This window comes from Eptatretus burgeri, chromosome 5 (genome assembly GCF_056783735.1).
Source record: "Eptatretus burgeri isolate ZD-2024b chromosome 5, Ebu_testis_v1, whole genome shotgun sequence".
Lineage (NCBI taxonomy): Eukaryota > Metazoa > Chordata > Myxini > Myxiniformes > Myxinidae > Eptatretus > Eptatretus burgeri.
In genome coordinates this window covers 98,692,450-98,710,560 of record NC_140965.1, presented here as the reverse complement: position 1 = coordinate 98,710,560, position 18,111 = coordinate 98,692,450, and the positions used below count along the sequence as shown (strand labels likewise).

Sequence of the window (18,111 nt, the reverse complement as noted above, 5' to 3'; positions counted from 1 at the left end):
TAGGTATGCATGCTGTGATATCATCATCTACAGCTTGACATTGCTCCTTCTAGTTGTGATTGTATAATTCTTATTGTCATATACAACAATACATTGAATAACCAATTTGATTTGTTTCTTGCAGACATAGTGCGTTGATGGCCCAATTTGTTGCATGGAGATGAAACCTCAGAAGAGAAGGCAGGAACAGACTGATGTCAGTGCGTAAAAGAGACAGATATGTATCCTGCATTGTGAGGGAGCAAAGAGTGATGGATTCACCTATTTGTCAGACTTGATGCTTTAGTTGGAACAGTTCACGTGCGTCATGTATGGCAAGAGTCGATTTCAGGAAGTGGATGAAGTAAGGGTGCTCCTGATAAGGGAGAAGTGTGGGGACAAGCCTCTGGACGCAGGCCACAACATTGACCTTGGGAAACTACCTCCATGTAGAAAGTGCTTAGAGCAGCACATCCGAAGAGCTAATTATCAAGTAGCTGTTTGGAAGCATTCTCATATCGCAGATCCAAATATACCAGATGACATGCAGGAACATGGCTGGACATGCACAGATGATGTTATGGAGCCACTGTGGATATCAGGCGATATTCTACCCAAGTAGTCGATTGGTTCACTGCAGAAGGCACTGGAAGAAGACAGTGATGATGAGGATGATGACGAGCCATGCGAATGTGAAGATTGTATGGACTCGGACATTGAATAGTATGATGGCCAATGAAGGACATGGCAAGCAAACATCAGGCTCAGAATCTGCAAACTAAGGACACTTCTTCTATATATGACTGATAGTTAATCGAAGCAGCGTGATTATCAACTGGTCGAGATTGTCGAACTCAGATGTGTGCTACGAAGTTTGCTAAGACTCCAACAGATTGCAGATCATCAACTCATAGTTTTTGCCATTGTATCGATCTACTTCATAGTAGAGTGCACATGCAGGCGAACAATGTGAAGATAAACCATTTGTCAGATCTGGTGTGTGGCTAGTCGGCTTTCAAACATCTGGTAACTCTGGAAGAAAGGGGATACAGTAAATATTATTAGATTAATGTTTTTATATCCGAATGCATTCAAAGTGTGAGATCTTCAATTACTGCACTCAGATGGACCATATGAATACATTTTTGCTCTATATTAATCTGGATGTACCTTTTTGCTGGATTATATCCTTTAGCCGCAACTAATTACATATCAGTTTAACTTTTGTGCCGACAGGATGGTCACTATTTCCAGCCTCTGGTAGAGATACATTATGATATAATGACATCCACTCACCTTATTTACATACCACTGCATTTTAAAACATTTGATTTAACTTCAAGGCCCAATCTTATCAAAATATGTAGTCATGAGGCTTACGTGAAACTCAAAACGGAGGATACATCGCTCTGTGCATTCTGTTCATAGGGAATAAAGATGTATAGGAAATTCATTTTTCTATGATTTTTGCATGTAATTAAGCTCTCCAAACATTATTCTACATCTCTGACAACAAAGAAAATATGTTCGCTTTATTCCTTGACCCTCCAAACATATGTGTAGATTCCTCATTTACAAATTTCAATGTACCAGAAGTGGAAATAATTACGAAAATGAGAATTTCCATAATGCCGGATCCTAATTAGCATATCAATGCATTTAAAATTATTTCCACTTTTACTCAAACAGAAAATAGTTGTTACCCTTAAACACCAACAGACATCATAAGTCGCAGGTCAGGTCAGGTATGGGAGCATGTGCCAGAATAGCGCGTCCCTGCGTCCACTTTCTGCCGGTACTCCAGGGGCCTCTGTCTGGCCATCCCCCAGGCAGATGCCTGGCCCATCCCCATCTCCTTGAGATGATGGTCAACCTGTTGCAACCATGAGGCACGTGGTCGGCCCACTGGCCTCCTCCACTCATGAGACTCCCTCGCTGAGAGAATCTGGTGAGCAGGATCAGCGTCAGGAAAACGAGCCACATGTCCATACAGTCGCAACTGACGCTCACGGACCATGCAGGTAACAAATCTCATCCGAGTCTCTCTCAGCAACCGCTCGTTGGACACAAAGTCCGACCAGCGATAGCCAAGAATTCTCCGAAGAGACCTGTTACCAAAGGAATTAAATCTCCGTCTCAGATCCTTGGTCAGAGTCCAAGTCTCGCATCCATAGAGTAAGACTGGAAGTACCAAGGACCTGAAGACTCGGACTTTCGTCCAGCCCCTGCCGAAACTCTCGTCTGCGTTCGGTGAGGACACTAAGAACAAGGATACGGTCAATCATTGACCTCTTTGGTGTAAAGCCTGACTGCTCTGGACGCTGGTGCTCAAGCAGATGGTGGCGAACCCTATCAAGAATTATCCGAGCAAAGACCTTTCCCGGCACTGAGAGCAGCGTCACCCTCGGTAGTTGTTGCAGTCTTGGCGATCACCCTTCCCTTTCCAGAGAGGGACAACAAGGCCCCTAAGTTGCAGTTGTGTATTATATCAGGCCCAGGTCATCAATTCTATTGATTTATCTGATTTCGCATGATTTTCGAACGATTCATTGTGCTTTGTATTTTATGCGAATTAGCCTACTTTTAAAAATTAAAATTTTAATATATTTTTTGCCAACCAGGCTTGTATGTGGAAACACTTAAGTAATGTTTTTTTGACAAAAAAAACTGACATGTGTGGTAATTACAAGGAAAGAAAATGGAAATTCTTGCATTTTTGGGGGAATTATTGTCTACAAGTCAAATTTAATTCATATGCAAATGAGCTAATTAGCATAGACAAAATATATTTTAATACGTAAATGTATAAGCTTTAATTTGACACCAATTTTGTGATTTTATGTTTATATTTGACAGAGATATTGACATTTTGCCGATCTTTGTGAGATTTGTCTATTTTTGATTGGTTGCCATGGAAACAGCTTAACAAAGCATTGTGCAAATTAGGTTTTTCTGGGAACATCTTTTTTCTGATACTTGGAATATATATATGAACACTGTGGTATCAGTGAAAAATTGTCGCGGGGGGGTGGGGGGGTGGTGCAAGGTAGGTCCCACTGGCCCCCGGCCTAAATACCTTTTCCTGCAGCGGGGGTAAATATTATTTATTTGAGAAATGTCATGCTTTGTAAGTATGTTTGCTCTCTTACTTGGAACCTATCATTACTGATTAGTCAACATATCGAATAGTGTTTTTACCAGTTTAGTTAACCCCTCTGTGTGCTGCATTGTTTACGGCTGCATGGTTCCCTGTTGCTTCATTAATTTTTTTCCATAGGGCTATGCATTTCCAGTGGTATTTGCAAAAAAAAAAAAATCACAACTTGTGTGTCAAGTTAGATAAATAACCAAAATTAAAACATAAAATAATTTGCAATTTTTTTTATCTCGTCGCAAATCTGTGACTGCAGCACAAAAAGGGTTTAAAAAAAACCCCCCACTTTCGATTCCGACCAACCCGTTTTTTGTTGCATTCAACTTGTTATGTATAGCTTTACATGTCCCCTATTTAGCAAATTAATACATGATAACGTGATGTGTGGAAGATGACAGTGTTATGGTTTGAACATTTATCTGGTATCCCATATCTTGTAGCTTTAAACTGGTTTAAACTAAAGTCAGTAATTATTAAAGCTCGAGGGTGGGGTAACATACATCCAAACATACATTGTTATAATAAGTAAATGGTGATGTCCATAAATTTGATCTGATATCTTCCTGGATGAGTTTCCTTTTATTAATGGTTGCCTGCACAAATGCACTAAGCTGAATTCCATGCTTGTTTAACCCCTGACGTGTGACACCACTTTATGAAATCACTACAATGTGCACCCATAAAGCCAAAACAACTGTTGTTTATTTCATTTTATTTAAAGTAACTAACAAATCACACGAAGAAGATGTTTGTATCATTGAATCCAATCATTTAAATGATTAAAACATAAAAAGTACTGGCATTGTGCTTGAATTTCCTTGTGTTTGGGTTCATATTGGCAGGCAGGATAGAAAAATCATTCACCATGTGACATGTGAATAGTTGGTAACGTAGGCCCTGGAGAATTCCACATGCACCATTGAGCCGTCTAGCCTGGGTTCGAATCCCAACCCTGCTATAAACTGTCATCCTGGTATTCCGCGTGCATGGTGAAGTGTTCATCATATGGACGTGAAGCCGGATAATTTGTCTGTGTCCTGCAGTGTCTTTCGCAATGAATGGTGCGAGTTATCACTGGCACCCGAGATAATTTGCAAATTCCTGCATAAACTGTAGGTAGTACATGATCTGGTCTACTCAGGTATTCCTTTACACAAGGTTACACTGCTTGGCATCTCAATTTGTGGTTGCTGTCCAGCTCTGATACTTTAAACAAACTGACGTTTCCAGCTATTCACGTCATATGGTGAATGGTTTTCTTCAGTTACGAAGGGCAATCCATTATCATGTTTGGGTTTATCAATAAAATAAAATTAAAAAAAAAAAATATATATATATATATATAAATAAACCTTCACTCACTTTTGGTGTTGCAAAGCCATCTCCAAAGGTAAAACATCATCATAGTCTTCGTCTGAATATGAACAATCATAAAGAAGGGAACCATTATTTTCCTCCAATTATAATTGTGACTGCCATAAGATTCAAATTAACTCTAAGTTTAGGTTATTAGGTTAAGATTAATACTGAATGGAAATTTAACATTGAGATCATTATGGTTAAGGATATATTGTGTTAAATTAGGTCTGGTTACAGGAGCAGGTTTAACCCTTACAGTGCCACCATTGATACAGACAGTTACATTCAGATTCATTCAACAACAATGTCGAACTGATTTCAAATATATAATTCAGAAGGAATAACATTCTGCAGAGAGGAATATGATTCAGAAGTTTTTTTTTTCACAGGAGGAAATTGGGAAAATTGGTTCAAACCGATTTCCTTGGTGAAAATTGTGGCCTTACAATAAATCAGTTGAAAGTGAAAGGGTTAATGATATTTTGCAGCTTTAGTGTTTGCTTTTCACAGGGTCTAAGGCCCATTGAGGAGCTGCAACTCAAACACACACACACACACACACACACACACACACACACACACACACACACACACACACACACACACACACACACACACACACACAATGACTTTAGACAAGCACAAAGCCATCTGAGGAAGGGACGCAATTTCTCAGGGCATTCCAGATGCCAGCGACACCATCTTTATGACGTCACGTATATCTCCACACCCAGCAAGGCAATGAAGGCCAAATTTTCTTCTCCCCATGGATGCCAATCTGCAATTGTTTTTAAATGCTGAACATCAAGCAAGGAAGCAGCATGTCCCATTTTCAAAGTCTGGTGGACTTTGCTGGGGTTGGGTTTGAACCATCGACCTCCCAGACTCAGAGCAGACACTGACCATTATGCCACCGAGGCTGGTTAACTCAGTGGCTTGAGAGTGATATGAAAATGTCATAGGTGTGACATCACACATTTTATACTCACCATTCTCATCAGCACTGTGAAAAACAACAACAATGGTAGAAAGTGAGATGATAGTACCAACATTTATACAAGGGGTAGGGGGTGGGATCAATCCCCAGACCGTTCACAAGTTACTTTCTCATTTGTGAAGCTATGAAATGATCTGCTCATTAATAAATGTACCAATATTAAGAATATTCCATCACTTAGTCAAACGTAATCGATTTATATTGTACTTCCATGTGTTAACCCCTTTTGTTAATCCATTGTTATGAAGCCACAATCGAGAGTTATGACGGTATTAACATGCATAAGAGCACTCCTAGTTGTAGATAGAGTCCTAAAATTGCCATTTTGAAAAATGTGCATTCCAAAAAAGTCCGCAACAAGTGGGTGTCCACTCTCAGGAGAGCCAGAAAGCATCTGTCCAATCTCAAGATTGAACTTTCAAACTTGTCTCCCTCCTCTAAAACCTGGTGGTGCTTTGTTAAGTCTGTCTCTAGAGTTTGCTCCCCTTCCAACCCTTCCCTCTCTTCAAATGGCACCACAGCTGACTTCACTCGTGAGAATGCGGAATGCTTCAATTCTGTGTTTGCTTCCAAATCTTGTGTCAACAACCCCTCACTCTCGGTAATCATCCTTCCCTGTCTTACCCAACCGCTCCTGGACTTTGTCTTTTGCACCTGAGGAGGAGGAGAAGGTTCTTTCAACAGGCAACTCTGACTCTGCTACTGGACTGGACGGCATCAGCTCACATGTCCTAAAAACCTGGTCTGCTGCTCTTGCACATCCTCTCTCTGCCGTTTCACCCTGTCATTTGCACTAGGTCATCTTCCATCTGCTTGGAAATCCACCAATATCACTGCACGATATAAAATAGGTTCAAACACCCTATCCGCTTAACTACAGACCTGTCAGCTTACTTTAAACTATCAGCAAGGTCATGGAAACCATCATCGCAGTTGATATGAAATCCTTCCTTTTCTCCAACAACCTCATCTCAGATCACCAATTTGATTTCAGACCAGGTCACTCCACAATGGACATGTTGCTGCTACTCAGCCAACAATGGATGGAGGCCCTCAATGTCAGACATGAGATTAGGGCCATCTCTCTGGACATATCTTGTGCTTTTGACACAGTCAGGCATGCTGCCTTATTCTCCAAACTCTCTGCCTATGGCATCCAAGGCCAACTCCACACATGGCTTTCTGACTTCCTCTACTCTCATAGCCAATAAGTAGCTCTCAATGGCATCCTTTAATCTCCTCTCCCTGTTAAGACTGGAGTGCCCCAAGGCAGTGTTCTTGGCCCAGTTCTATTCCTAATCTTCATCAATGATCTCTCCGACTCTCTGGAAAATCCTCTTTATCTCTTTGCTGATGACTCCACCCTCTGCCATGACATCCCTCATCCTTCAAACAGGCAAACAGCAGCCTCTTCCCTCTCTTCAGACCTTGAAAAAACTCACAAGCTGGTCAAAAACTTGGAATATGTCTTTCAATCCTGACAAATCTCACACTGTCACTTTCTATCTCCAAAAGGACAGTCTGGCAAACCCTCCTATCTACTTTCTTAACTATTCTCTTGCGGAAGTTGAGTTAAGTTCAAAATCCTGGGTTTCACTATCAGCCATGGCCTCTCTTGGGCAAACTACATTTCAGGAATTGGCCTCCAAAGCTAACCGCCGACTAGGCATCCTCCATTGTACAAAGTCCTTCTTTGGCACACCTGAGTTCACATCCACCTGCACTGCCTTCATCCACAGCTTGATGGAGAACTGCTCTCCCCTCTGGGCTGGCTCACCTACCTCACATCTTGCTCAGATTGATGCTGTGGGAACCAAGGTTTTAAAGATTATTGGAATCTTCTGCAATGAAGCTGAGTCAATGGGTCCATCGATACTCCATCACAGACAGGCCGGTGGTCTCTTTGTCTTCTACTGCCTCCTTTCTGGTCTTGCACCCTCTCCTGTTTCTGTGCTTTGTCCCCCACAGTTTTCTGCAGGACTCGCATGGTCCATCATCAACCCCCTTCTGGCAAAACTACCAAAATCTCGGATCGCTGTTCACCTCCACTCATTTGTTCCTCTTTTTTCTCATCTGTGGAACCAACCTCCACATCCTCTTCAATCTCAATCTTCCCTCCAGATCTTCAACACAGCTGTTCACTAACATCTCAGATCGTCCCCAATCCAAAACCATGAACTTTTCTACCCTTGTTAACCCCATCCAAATCCCTTCTCCTCCTAATTTTCCAGTTTCCTCTCCTTGGAATTTCCTTTTTTATCCATCTTGTCCACCCCATGCATGCATGTTTTACATCATCTTTTTGTCTGTTACGTCCTGATCCGTTGAGTGCACGAGCTCTTCTACGAGCCTCGAATTTGTTTTTAAAAAAAATTACAAACGGAAATGTACCTGAGGTCCTGAACTCCGGTATCATCGTAAAGATCATCTGCTTTGGGCATTGACTGGTGGCACAAATCAACACGTCAACAAAATTAGAAACCATGTCATGCCTACCATAATCTCACACTGATCAAATTAACTCAAATAAGCTTCATTCATCAATATGATTCCCTTTTTTTTTTTTTTAAACATTTATTTATTTTTTTGCTTCCAGGAATGGAAATACCAACTTCTTCGTTTCACCTTTCAAATAACGGTTCTTCCATAAGCCCCGTCAACACTCATCACCCTTTTGTGGCCACAAAGTCAGTCATTCAACAAGAGGATAGACCGAGAGAGACACTTTCAAAAAGGCAACTTCCATAAAATGTAGTCCGAATGTCTGGATTTTTGCTATGGTCCCAATCAATCGTTTGACTTGCTCCTTTACAGCTCAAATTATAATGAGTACATTACAATAATGAATGCTTCGTGATGAATACAATTCCACCCTCCGAGCTGAAATTACACTTCAGCCAAAAATCTGTGGATACATTTGCATGGCATGACTGCCTTTCTTACCAAAATTTGTTTTAGTGTTGTAAATCATTTATACCTTGCGCTCTCCACTCGCTTTCACACCTGAAACACAAAGCCATAAAAAACTCAGCTGAAAATTATTCGCACAGATTTGACTTGCCCCATAATCCTTCCACGTCTCAAAGTCGAGAACAAGTGCCTGAAACACAATCTACTTATCTATTTATTACATACATCCTACTGATTGATAACTTCGCAGTCAATCTTAAATGTTAATGGGGTTGCCTTGTCAGGTTGAACTTGCTTGTGGAAGTTCAATGTCATATTTAGTCTTTCAAGGAGAAAAGCTTTTAAGCAGCCTTGATGCATATATTCCAAGAATCTGCTGAAGCGCTCACAGCCTTGAACATTCAGATTTAGATTACATCCAAAGCTTGCTTTGTCACAACAACATTGACATCGACTTCAGTACGTCACATACAAAGGCTAAACAACTGAAGATGCGCCTGATTTTGCATTTGTAATCAATTGAAAAAAAACTTTGTTGTTGTTTTGCTTTCTTCTTCCTGCGTTTGGAAGCTTGGCTGCTGAGTAGCTTTCATTTTGTTCGGGCACGACTATATCACTGATGCTGTTCCCCTATACCAGTAGACTGGTACTCATTTCACTGACCTCAGAAGGTCTGAATGACAGGTCGAGTCAACCCCACCTGGTGTTAATTCAGCATCCAACAGGGCTTGAATTCAGGACCCGAAGATCCCAAGCCAGCCACCCTTACCACTAAGCCAAAATCAGGCTCCTGTTTTGTTTTCACAAAATAAACGCAGTACATTCGTGAAACATCAAAACTATGCAATTTTTTTTACAGAACATGTTAAAACCACAAATGAAACTTGCCAGAAAATTGTCTGAATGTTCAATATCAATTTGATGCCTCACTGGAGCAACCTTGTGTTGCGGTGAAGCGTTCAGCCAGAGCTTATAAGCTCCCGACTTGGGTACAACTGTGCACGAGCTGTGTGTCCTTGGGCGTGTGAGCAGCAGTGACAGCACGTACGTGCTGCCAATACACATCATGCATGAGACTGTCATCTATAAAGTCCATTGTGTATGCCCACATCCTTTAGTTTAGCTTTGAGATGTGTGCACAGCCTCGCTATGACATGGAAATGGGAAGTCATGGCCTCTATCAATTTGGAAGTGACCTTTCTTTTTATAGCAAATTTATTTGGCAGAAATAGTAACAAATGGAAATCGAGAAACAATTGTTTTCCACTGACTGGTCATCATCACTGAAAAAAAATTAATGTCCTCATGGCCAAAACGTGAGCATTTCAACTTTACATTTGAATGTTATGGGGCAGGTGGTATTGCTGCACTGTTCATTAAGCTGTCTCTTTGTGCTCATCTATAGAGGTGTTTCAGTACCCATGATGCAGTGCTCGGGTGCCATATTAGTTGACAAGCTAAATAACTGAGAAAAGGTAAACAAGACCTAACTGGAGGGGGAGCACTCGGTGGAGTGCAAACCCTCCGCCGCCAATACTGCTGGGTCACTCAAGTGAACCTGAAATCCTATTCATTCAATTTGACGTCAACAGTGCTCACAGAATTATAGTTTGCAACTTTCCCTTTTACTTTTAACTTTTACATACTCAATTCATTCGTCATAACTAGATTCCTTGAGACAGAAATTGATTTTATGTGGGTATATCCACCTGAAGTTCCAAAATCAGCCGCAATTATAATTTTGGCATGTTTTTTTTTGTTGGAAATCACTTAAAACATGTAGAAATTCAAAAAAAAAAATTCAAATATTTTGTCAGAATGGCCGCCATAGCGGCCATATTGTACTTTGGACCAAGTCCAAAATCTAATGGCATGATCCTTGGACCATACCTAATCCCCCACCAAGTTTCGTCGAAATCCGTCGAGGAGTTTTTCCGTAATACTGTTCACAAACAAACAAACAAACAAACAGAAAGGGGTGAAAACAGTAACCTCCGATCTTCAATGGCGGAGGTTAATAACAAGAAAGAACAATCAGAGATTGCAGACCCTCTCCAGGACTTCCTTCGTGTGGTGTATTTTGTGTAGCAAATAAATGGAAGGATGTGCTGAATGAAAGGTCTAAATGGTCGAGTTGTAAATGTGTAAAGGTCAAAGGTCTGAAAAGTTGTAAATGTCAAATGTTCTACAAGTCGAAAAGTTTGAAAATGTTGAAGGGGTTTCAAGAGTGTCATTTAAGGTCTGATGGGTCACAATTGTCTGAAGGGGAATAAAGGGTCTAAAAACATCTAAAAAGGGGTTAAAGGTCAAAGGGGTCTCTAGGGTATTAAAAGGTCTGAAACGTGTGAAGGTCTAAAGGGTAGAAAGGAGTCTCAGGGTCTTCAGAGTTTTAAAGGGTCAAAGAAGATCTAAAGGGTCTAAGAGGGTGTTCGGGGTCTAATAGGTCTTAAGGGTTAAGGGGTCTTATGGGTCTAAATGGTCTGTAGGGTATTTAGGGTCTTTGGGGTCTTAAAGGTTGTTAGTGGTCAAAATGGTCTGAAGGGTCTTATTTTTTCAAGTCAAGCCACATGAGATTTGTAACTTGCTGCATCCATCCATCCATTGGGACCATATTCTGTGCAGAACATTGGTGCTGCCTAAGCAGTCTCCTTGGCTATTTGGCACAATCCTGGATGGATCACCACTCCAACACAGGATACCAGCAAGCTGGCAATTCATTTTACTGACCTCAGAAAGATGACAGACAGAGTCAAACCCACCTGGTATTAATTCAACAACGGAGAGGGATTTGAACTCAAGATCCGAGGATTCCAAGCCCACCACCCGAACCATGAAGCTAACACCAGGCATACTTGCTGCAGGTACAATGTAAACCTGTAATAACCTGTTTCATGGTCGGGTTGGCGGTGACTAAACCATCTGCCCCACCAGGTTTCCTGGTGAGGAGGGTGTATGGGTATGGACACCCAGCAGGATTAAAAACCAAACTGTCAATGGGTGGAGGAGCTCCTTGTGAGCCAACGACCATCCATATCTGGTGCCCAACTGTCTGTGGACATCCTCCTGCAGTTGGGTTACCTTTATCTCATAGGTTTGTGGCACGATTTGCTCTCGGGCCACCATAAAATACTTCATTCCACAAAACACACAAAAACGCAAAGAAAACTGAAAATCCACTCCGTGAGAGTACCTCCTGTGCAGCTGCCCTTCACAGGGTAGCTCACGCTGCTCACCGGATGACGGGATTGGAGCCAAGCCTTTGGGACCCCCATTCTTTGATGAGAGGAGGAAAAATGCAGGTAACTTTCCTGGGTCGGGTTGCAGTAGTGTTTGTCAGGGTGATGCTGAGGTATCATCCAGCAGACAGCGGTCTTCTCAGGTTAACCTGAGGAGGACCCTTTGGATGGTTGCCTGGAATGTCCAATCCTTAAGAGGATGATCACCTGTCTCTGTTATCATCTGAGTTCCAGAATTTGAACATCGGTATTGCAGCACTCTCTGAGGAATGGAGAATGGATAGTGCTGAGATCATGGTTGGTGGTTACACCTCCCACTGGTCTGGGTGTTCTGATGGGTACCATGTCCAAGGAGTTGCTGAAGCTGTGTCCATTAAGCCGACTCCCATGATAATTGAGGTAACACTGGTCAGTGAGTGTATTATGACACTGAGAATTTGTCACTCTTTGGACGTCATTTCCCTGGTCTACGTATATGCTCCGATTGAGGCGAGTGATCTCACTGTGAAGGACGCATTCTATGCCGCACTCTCGTCTGTGGTTGATCAGTTCCCCAAGCGAGATACTCTTCTAGTCTTGGGGGATTTCAATGCATCGACTGGAACTGATAGGGATGGTTATGAGACATGTGTTGGTCCCCATGGGTCAGGAACTGTGAACCAGAATAGCACTAAGTTCCTTGACTTCGTAAAAAGACATGGACTTAGGGTGGCTGGTTCATGGTTTCAGTGCTGACAGGCTCATTGCTGGACTTGGTATTCTAACGCTGGTGGTGAGGAAAAGGAGAGTGACCATGTGCTCGTTGATGGTGGCTGAAGGAAGCTCCAGAACTGCAGGGTCTACTGGAAGTCTCAGTCCTTCAATATCGACCACAAGCTTGTTGTAGCAACTCTGAAGTTGCAGCTCAAATCCAGGAGATTTCGTACCATCCCAGCTTCGGCTGGATGTTGGCAAGCTCAGGGATGAGAGGGTAGCTGAGGTGTTCGCAAAAAGGACGAGTGAGGATTTTGGGGGTCTGGGTGTTTTTGGAACCATGAAGAGTTGTTAAGTGCCTCCAAGACAACCATCCTCGATGCTGCCGGTGGATGTCATGGAACCCACCTTCAGGCGAAGAAGAACTTTACCTCCTGAAAGACACTGGATACCATTGAAAAGAGTCGCAGGGCCATGCTTAATGGCAGAGTTGAGCTGTTCAGGAAGCTTAGGCGTCAAACTGTACGGGTGCTGAGGGCAGACAAGAAGGTCTATGTGTAAGGAATCTGTGAAGGGGTGGAGCATCACCTGCAGTCAAGTGATTGTTGTCCTTGCAGAGGATTTTGTGCAATGCGTTCCTCCAAGCCGTCCCTTGGTGTACTGCGGGTAGATAGGAGGGTGGTGAGTTCTCGACAGAGGAGTCTGACGTGAAGGCCCGCTGGGCCGGTTACTTTGAGCAGCTGTACCAGGCTGATCCACCAGCTGGTGGGTTGCATGTCAGGAGTACAACTGTCCCTATTGCTGACCCTCCAATCAACTGCGAACCACCTTTATTTGTGGAAACACAGGTTGCTGTGAACCAGATGAAAACGTGTAAAGCCCCAGGGATCTGTGGCATCCATACTGACCTTCTCCAGGCTGGTGGAAATACTGTACTTGTGTTGTTGCATGCAGTTCGTTCTGTGCTCTGTTTGGAGCACAGGTGTCATCCCAATTGACTGGAAGAGGGGCCGTGTTGTCCCTCTCTGAAAAGGGAAGGGTGATTGACAGGACTGCAATAGCTACCGAGGGGTGACGCTGCACTCAGTGCTGGGCAAGGTCTTTGCTCAGCCAATTATAATTGTAACATCAGTGACCATCATTATTGTAATAATTATTGAAAGGGTTCGCCACCATCTGATTGAGCACCAGCGCCCATAGCAGTCGGTTAGGTTAGGTATTAGAGCATGCGCCAGAGCAGTGCGTTGCTGCATCCCCTTTCCATCGGTTCTGCAGGGGCCTCCATCTGCCAATCAACTAAGCAGATGCCTGGCCCAGCTGAATCTCCTTGAGGTGCCGATCAACCTGCTGCAATCGTGAGGCATGCGGTCATTCCGTTGGCCTTCTCCACTCACGAGGCTTCTTCGCCGAAAGAATCTGGTGAGCAGGATGAGTGTCAGGAAAACGAGCCTCATGTCCATGCAGCCACGAACTGAAGCTCACGGACTATACAGGGAACAAATCTCATTTGAATCTCTCTTAGCAACCACTTGTTGGACAAAAAGTCTGACCAGAGATAGCCAAGGATTCTACAAAGAGACCTGGTACCGAAGGAGTTCAGTCTTCATCTCAGATTCTTTGTCAGAGTCCAAGTCTCACATACATTGAGCATGACTGGAAGCACCAAGGACCTGAAGACTTGGGCTTTCATCCTTCTGCATTGGTAACAACAGCACCACACCCCATGATCCAGTGAATCCATGACTCCCCATGCCGGACCCAGACATCTATGGATCTCTGTCTCACACCCTGCAGAGATATGAATATCACTGCCAAGATAAGCTAATCTCTCCATGACCTCCACATCCTCACCACTTAAAGGTACAGACAAGATAGCAGCATCCAAAGTGTCAATGAAACCTGGATCTTTGTTTTGACCCAGGAAACGTGTAGGCACAGTGGCTCTGATTCCTCATTCAGTGCCTTGAGGGCCCCTACGAGGACATCCAGTGTTTCCGTAAGAATGACTGCTATTCTGGATCTCTGACCTTGATGTCACAGATTATGCAATCAGGTTTCACATCAAAAAGGTCAATGATTGACTATACCCTTGCTCTTCGGGTCTTCACCGAACATAGGCAAAAGTTTCAGCAGGGCTGTGAGCAGTTCATGTTGATCTCTGCAAAGCTTTCGATTCTGTGAATTGGAATGTCCTCCGGAAGATTCTCGGTCTTTGTGGGTTGTCAGCAAAACTGATCATTCTGATTTCTGAACTGTACTCTGGTGATTAGAATGTTGTCAGACGTGGTGATACTATCTCTGACATTTCCAGTTGTTACTGGATTTTTTTCAGGGGTGTGTGCTGACCCCCACACTTTTCAGCGCTTGTATGAACTGGGTTCTGGGGAGGATGTCGGAGAGATCAAGCTGCGGTGCATCATTTGGGAATGTCAGGATCTCTGACCTTGATTTCGCAGATGATGCAGTCATCTTTGCGGAGACTTTAGATATCCTTTTGGGGGCCCTCGAGGTGCTGAATGAGGAGTCGGAGCCGCTGGGTTTAAGGGTTTCCTGGGTCAAAACTAAGATCCAAGCTTTCAGTGACGTCTTGGATGCTGCTATTCTGTCTGTACCTGTTTGTGGTGAGGATGTTGAGGTCACGGAGAGATTCGCTTACCTTGGCAGGGATATTCACGTCTCTGCTGGCTGTGAGCCAGAGATGAACAGAAGTCTGGGTCGGGCCTGGGGAATCATGGATTCCCTGCATCATGGGGTGTGGCGCTGCCGGTACCTGTGCGGGAGGACAAAAGTCCGAGCCTTCAGGTCCTTGGTGCTTCCAGTCTTGCTCTATGGATGTGAGACTTGTTCTCTGACCAAGGATCTTCCGGAGACTTACTTCCTTTGGTACCAGGTCTCATCGGAAAATCCTCGACTATCAATGGTCGGACTTTGTGTCCAACGAGCGGTTGCTGAGAGAGACTCAAATGAGATTTGTTACCTGCATGGTCCGTGAGCATCAGCTGCGGCTGTATGGACATGAGGCTCGTTTTCCTGATGCTTTTCCTGCTCACCAGATTCTCTCAGCGAGGGAGCCTTGTGAGTGGAGGAGACCAATGGGCCGACCACGTGCCTCGTGGTTGCAGCAGGTTGATCACCATGTCAAGGAGATGGGGATCGGCCGGGCATCTGCCTGGGGGATGGCCAGACGGAGGCCCCTGGAGTACCAGAGGAAATTGGACGCAGCGACGCGCTGCTCCAATGCATGCTCCCATACCTGACCTGACCTGAGCTGGCGAGGGTCTGCAATCTCTAATTGCTCTTTTTCTTGTTCTGTGGAGTAAAATCTACCAAGGAAATAATGCTGATTTACAGTGCACTTTTATCATTTGCCTCTTTTGGAGAATGCATATTGCTGTACAATTCAAACATGCAATGGCTCACATAAACATATGGGCTCATTACTGTGTGAGATTCATAAGTTTGCGGCAATGAGCCTTACTTGGTCGGGCAGGAAGAGCAGGGGCCACAGAAATATTGTTAGAGGACTGATTCAGTTGGGAGGTGGCAGATGGATGTTTTGAGGGTTGTTTCAGTTCAACATCATCATACATCTCTGCATTTCCTTGATCCCCTTCATTCCAGTCTTCCTCTTCCTCTGTCATTGTAGGGCTGCAAGAATAGACAATACCAACAGCAGATTATGGTTTCCTTGCACTCAACAGGTAAAGCAACCTTGGTCATTGAAATGTTATTTTAATGAGTCATAAATAATGGATAAGTTATTTTTGCAAACAAAAGTGTCAAAATAACAGTAATATATCAGTCATCTCCCCTATCCCCCCCCCCCACCAGGATTCTGCGTGGCACATACAGTCCACCATCAACCCCCTTCTCGTGAAACTACCTAAATCCAGAATCACTACTCACCTACACTCATTTGTTCCTCTTTTTTTTCCCACCTTTGGAACCAACATCCGCATCCTCTTCAACCTCATTTTTACTTCCAGGTCTCCAAGACAGCTGTTCACCACCATTTCAGATCGTCCCCAATCCAACACCATGATCTTTTCTACCCTCATTAAGACCCCCCCTCAAACTCCAACCAAATCCCTCCTCGAATCCCTCAACATTTTTCAATCAAGTGCAGCTTCCAAGTTCCATTATATGGCAGGTCAGTTGAAAATCAAACTTGAAACTTCAAGATCATATACCATATGCCCTCATGTGCCCAAAATAAAAAGAATCTGCATGATCTGGAATCGACACATGAAAGGGTATAGAGCACAAATGAACTTCACCAAACTCAAGAGCATTTGAAATTTCCCTAATCAGACAGAAAGACAAAACATGATGCAAATGTCTGCAGTGAGTGCTAGAGAAACATAGATTTCACTATGAATATGGCAAGACAGAGTATGTGGTGGCGTCCAGTCGTGACCAAAAATATTGGCACCCTTGCACTTTTTTCAAATAGCTCACAATTTTCTCTAAATATACATTTGACAAAAATATTTAGTCTCCACAATTCTTTATTTCACTGTTAATATGGCAGAACCTTTGTTTTTGGTTCAGAACTTAATATTTCCTTTTAAATCAGAAAATAAAAATAAATGGCATTGACAAAATTATTGACCTGAAGACTTAATATTTGGTAGCACAACTTTTGTTCAAAATAACTGCAGTCAAGCACTTCCAATAGCCATGAATGAGTTTCCTCCACCTCCCTACTGTCAGTTTGGCCCACTCTTCTTGTGCAAACTGCTCCAGTTCTCCCAGATTTGAAGGGTGCCTTCTCCCAACTACTGTTTTCAGATCTCCCCACAGGTGTTCAATGGGATTCAGATCTGGACTCATTACTGGCAACTTCAGAACAATCCAGCATTTTGCCTTGAACCATTCCTGGGTGCTTTCCGAAGTGTGTTTGGGGTCATTGTCCTGCTGCGAGACCCGTGACCTTCGACAGAGACCCAGCTTTCTGACACTGGTTTGAACATTGCACTGCAAAATGCCTCCTTGTTAATCTCCTGATTTAATGATGCCATGCACACATTCAAGGCACCCAGTGCCAGAGGCAGCACAGCAACCCCAAACATCACTAAACCTCCTCCATGTTTCACTGTAGAGAAGGTGTTCTTTTCTTTGAAGGCTTCATTTTGTTTTCTGTAAACAGAGATGATGTGTTTTACCAAAAAGCTCCAATTTGGTCTCATCTGCCCATAGGACATTCTCCCAGAAGGATTTTTGCTTGTTCAGATGTGTTTTGGCAAACTTCAGTCTCAGTCTCAGTCTCCTACCAGATAATTCCGTCATTGAGGTGGTGATGGATGGTGTCACTGTTGTTGTATATTGTGTTATATCTTGTGTCTGAAGGTCAGCTTGAATCTTTGGCAGTTGATCGAGGTGCTTTCTCCACCATTCGAACAATCCTTCGCTGCAATCTTCGATCAGGTTTTCTCTTGTGGCCACGTCCAGGTTGGTTACAGTGCCATGGGCCTTAAAATTCCTGATAACATTGCGTACGGTGGACACACGAACATCAAGGTCTCTGGAGATGGACTTGTAGCCTTGAGATTGTCCATGCTTGACTGCAATCTTGTGTCTGACCTTCTCAGACAATTCTCAGGTTTTCTTTCTTTCCTCCATACTCATTGTGGTACACACAGTGACACAAACCAGCAGAATGACTCCTTTTCTCTGTTCAAACTGGTTAAATGAGTGATTTTTTTTTATATTGCAAGCATCTGCAACTCACCGCAGGTGAGTTCAATTCCAAAGTGAAGGAGAATCACCGACTTGAAATTCAA

The 18,111-nt window shown here is 43.3% G+C and overlaps 1 protein-coding gene across 9 annotated transcripts in view; it reads right to left on the bottom strand.

Annotated features, from left to right (window-relative positions):
• LOC147027035 (uncharacterized) overlaps positions 1 to 18,111 on the bottom strand; it is a 97,353-nt gene that overhangs the window by 23,222 nt on the left and 56,020 nt on the right. For all 9 annotated transcript variants that reach the window (XM_085883123.1, XM_085883118.1, XM_085883119.1 and 6 more), the window contains 5 exons: positions 15,807 to 15,976; positions 8,467 to 8,492; positions 7,881 to 7,933; positions 5,482 to 5,495; positions 4,496 to 4,547 (listed from right to left, as the gene is read on the bottom strand). In XM_085883123.1, the coding sequence (XP_085739249.1) occupies positions 4,496 to 4,547; positions 5,482 to 5,495; positions 7,881 to 7,933; positions 8,467 to 8,492; positions 15,807 to 15,976 (315 nt within the window). The remainder of the gene's footprint in view (positions 1 to 4,495; positions 4,548 to 5,481; positions 5,496 to 7,880; positions 7,934 to 8,466; positions 8,493 to 15,806; positions 15,977 to 18,111) is intronic.